Genomic DNA, 4,396 nt, shown 5'->3' on the forward strand with positions numbered 1-4,396 from the left:
TTTTTTTTTTTTTTTTTTTTTTTTTTTTTGGCAGCCCACTAAGTCGCTGGGTCATATGACCCTTCCAAGCTACATCTATTGCAAAGATAAGCTTTACTGTGTAGACTATGGGACTTGCATTGACCATAAGTCTATAGCTAAGATAAACCCACATGGATGCCATTTTATCTGTGGAAGAGTAAAGTCTTACTCTAGTAAATTTGATCTTTTAAAACCTTGGGAAAATTGATCTTAGAGATGTAGATACCTAAGAAGAAATGAACTGTCAATCATAAGAATATCATAGCAACAAGGAGCAGCTAGGATTGACTATAATGCTTCATCAATAAAATGTCTGTACTAATATTTGTAAGACTTTACTTGATTACCTGAGGCTTTGGAATATAGTATGGAGCTTGCAGCACACTGACAGTTGGTAGAAATGTCCCAGATTAAACTGAGGAGAAGAATCTTGTTGGCTTGACTAATACTTAAATACTTTGATCCTCACAGAGGGACTAAAGTCACAATTTTAAAATCATGATGAAATTCTCTCAGAAATCCCATACTTACATATTGCCACAGGGAAGAATATATACTTGAAGTCACTATCATTTCAACTGTTGTTAAAAACAAACCAACTAGTGTTGCGAAGATGCTTAGGATATTCATTGTCATGGTCCAGATCAGCTAGAACAGATTAAAAAGTATTGTCCAGTAATTGAAACTATTCCATATTTATTCCTGGCAAGTGTATTCTTGTAGGATTATAGAAACTCCAACCTTTCTCGATTAGTGAGATCACTAAAAGGTTGTTAGAACTACAGAGTAGTGAGGCTCCTAGTAGGACCAAATAGTTTTTTTTTTCTGGGGTGGGGGGAATAATAAAACTTTTGCTAGGACATGAATATACTTCTCTCTCTACAGGTAACTGATTGAATGCCTATTTTGTGCTGAGTTAGTAGATAAAGAGACAGGAAAGAAATGGTCTCTGCATTAGATATTTTTTAGACTATTGGGAAAAATGGAATGCATGTTAAATGCAAATGGAACATAAAAATGTATCCATGATGTGGAGAAACTTACCACGTCACACGGCTTTATATCACCAGAAAGCTAATGTTCCAGTAAGTTTCTAGGGTTGTTAGACAGCAGGAAGACAAGATTTAGGGAATTGTCTTGGGAATACAGGCGCTATCTAGCTAGATTTCTTGATGATGTGGGGGAACTGCACACTGTTGGAGGTCATTCTCCAGCCCACATGCTTGTCAGGCTACATATTCCAGGCAATGCATGCTTTATAACATTGCTAAACAATTGCACTTTATCCACTTACCATGCTAGAGAGGTGATTTATCATTTAATGTCCCTAGTGAAAAGAATATTCTTTTTAAAAAAGATTTATTTATTTGTTATATATAAGTACACTGTAGCTGTCCTCAGACACACCAGAAGAGGGAATCAGATCTCAGTACAGATGATTGGAAGCCACCATGTGGTTGCCAGGACCCGAACCCAGAACCTCCAGAAGAGCAGTCAGTGCTCCAACCACTGAGCCCTTTCTCCAGCCCAAGAAGAATATTCTTTATATTTAATTTCCTTGTTTATATTCGCAACATTTTCTTTCAAGTTAATAAAGCTAGAAAACAAGCACGTTAATTCAAATCACTAGATTCTGAAACTTATCTCAAAGAACAAACCATCTTAATGTAAATTGTCATGTGGTGTTCATTGATGTCATTTCTTTTATTTGAAAAGGTTTTCCTTATAGAAAGACAACCAATGAAGGCTATGAAGAATTCTATCTCAAACTGGCCAGGAAACTGTCTCCCTACAGGATAGCTTTCATAGTGCTGGATGTTGTTATTCTATGTGCATTAATGGATTATAGATATAAGGGGTCTTACCCGACACTGAACTTGGCATGCTATAATACCAACCTGCCAGGCAAGTTATGCCACTGGTACAATAGTGGTTTGACTGTTATTGGGATAGCTAACTGATTTCTGATTGATTTTGAGACCCATTCCACATGATGGATTCCAAGTCTGGTATTGTAAACCTCATCTGAAGCTCACAGCTGAGGATATCATAGGCCATAGAGAGGACTCTGTTGTTTTTTCTTTTATTAAATAGTCATGTTGTCAAGTTGCCTTCTAACTCTTTATGTTTACACACATAGATTAGTGCTGATTTCAACCTTGGTCAGAGAAGCTTTTTGTAGTGATTAATGGTTAATGCAGAGACTCAAAAGTGGTAAAAACGTTGAAAATAAATGACTGAGTTCTCAGCCATTGATGGGTTGCCTCTATCAACTTCTTCCTACTTAGGGCACATAGGAGACATCTTGAAAAATGTAAGAGTTAGAGGATATGGAGAGATGAGAACTGTTGCCTTCTAGATATGACACGGATGTCACATTTATCAACTCATAGCAGCTGTGGTTGCCTGTAGATCAAGTTAGTCAGAATTCCAAACCTGGGAGTAGGGATCCCAAGGCTTTACCCCTAGTTGAGGAGGAGAGAATGACAGTCACTTTCCTTTGGGGACGTGGCTTCTGGCAGGTTGCCTACACCCCAGTGGATAACTCCACACCTATATACATATTGGGTTCAGGGTAAACAACAACAACCAACCAACAACAACATGAATTTGGGAGGGAGATGGATTGAGAGGAGTGTCCCAGGAGGAGTCAGAGAGAATTAGTAGGAGCTATATATGATGGAAATATATTGTATGTGTGTGTGAAAGTTTAAAATCATAAACAAAAATATCACCAGATAAAAGGAAAGACAACCAAATTAAAACTTTATGCCCTAAAAGACCAACATTATTGTATGGTTCTTTGTAACAGAAGTCAAAACACTCGCTGAAGCTTTAGTTACATGGAAAAGTGATGGTTACAGGATCATCATTTTTTATTTTTTTAAAAAAAGCTTTAATCAGCAACTGTATTGTAAGACCACTTGGAAAAGGGGTGTTTATAGAACAAGTTTTGCTGGGCAAAGTTATCTGAATACAACAAACAAGAACACTTGTTTGGCTTCTATTTGGTGGGAGTGTGGGTGATACAGAAATGCAATAGGCAATAAATACTCGGGAAATACTTGGGAGTTTCTTTAGAAAAAGAAAAGTATCCATATATAAGAGGAACAAGGAATATGTCTGTATCAAGACTTATTGGTAAGTATTCATAGCAGCTTTATTTTCAAGGGTTCAATATTCAGAACAATGTGAATTCCCTTAATAGGTAAGTGTAACAAATTACACAGACACCCAGTTGATTTTTTTCCCTTACAGTAAACTTATATTCTGTAAAACTGATAAATCTTACTAATTTATTCTAGATTTTTTTGATGGATCTATACTTCTTTGGATGTTGTAGGATGTCTTAGCATGTTTCTGATGTCTGTGGATGAAGCACATAGTCGGACTCTCTAGTCTCAAAGCTCTTTGTATCTTTTTCCCCCTTGATTCACTACTTTAAATAACAACTCTGATGTTAAGTGAATTTTTTGGCATAGTACACATGTACACTGTTACTGAATGTTTCAGTTTGCTTTCTGTTGCTGTGATAAATACCATGACCAAAAGCAATTTAGGGAAGGAAAGGGTTTATATCATTTTACAGTCCATTATAGAGGAAACTCAAGATAGAACTTGAAGTAGAAACATTGAGGCAGGAACCATGGAGAAACATCACTTACTGGCTTGCTCCCGCTGGCTTGCTCAGTTAGCTTTCTTACAGAGCCCAGACACACTTGCCTAGGCATGGCACCACCCTCAGTAGGCTGGATCCTTTTACATCAATTAGTAATCAAGACAATGCACCACAGATGTGGGATCTGAGTTCAGGTCCTTTCGTTTGCCCAGAAAGTGAGCTGTATCCCTGGCCCTGGTTTCTTAGTTTGAAGTTTAGGTTTGGAAAGCTTTAAGAAATAGTGGTCCTCCTTTCTCACTGAGGCCTGATAAGGCAGCCCTACTAGGCAGTGCTCTTTGTTCTAAGAATTAAAGTAAATTATTGTTATAAAAAAGAAATAGTGGTCTTTATCATCATGAAACTTGTTTGAACATTCATATATGGCAATAGTACTGTTTCTGTACTTTCATTGTCCGAGATGACACAATCACATTATTTTTCTTTGAAGTAATGTTATGCTTCTCAAACCTTAAATTCTCCCCACCCCCAGTGGCTTCTGGGGAAATACCTAATGACTCAGAGAATTCCTCACTGACTTTTCTTTTTTAAAAATTATTTATTCTTTGAAAATTTCATTCTTGCTGGGCGTGGTGGTGCACGCCTTTAATCCCAGCACTCGGGAGGCAGAGGCAGGTGAATTTCTGAGTTCCAGACCAGCCTGGTCTACAAAGTGAGTTCCAGGACAGCCAGAGCTACACAGAAACCCTGTCTCGAAAA

General features: G+C 37.5%; 1 protein-coding gene across 5 annotated transcripts in view; it reads right to left on the reverse strand.

Moving 5' to 3' along the window:
- The window catches only part of LOC110285849 (membrane-spanning 4-domains subfamily A member 12-like), a 23,361-nt gene that overhangs the window by 2,159 nt on the left and 16,806 nt on the right, over positions 1 to 4,396 (reverse strand). For all 5 annotated transcript variants that reach the window (XM_021152302.1, XM_021152301.1, XM_021152298.1 and 2 more), the window contains one exon: positions 553 to 669. In XM_021152302.1, coding sequence (XP_021007961.1) covers positions 553 to 669 — 117 coding nt within the window. The remainder of the gene's footprint in view (positions 1 to 552; positions 670 to 4,396) is intronic.

The sequence above is a fragment of the Mus caroli genome, chromosome 19 (genome assembly GCF_900094665.2).
Source record: "Mus caroli chromosome 19, CAROLI_EIJ_v1.1, whole genome shotgun sequence".
Classification (NCBI taxonomy): domain Eukaryota; kingdom Metazoa; phylum Chordata; class Mammalia; order Rodentia; family Muridae; genus Mus; species Mus caroli.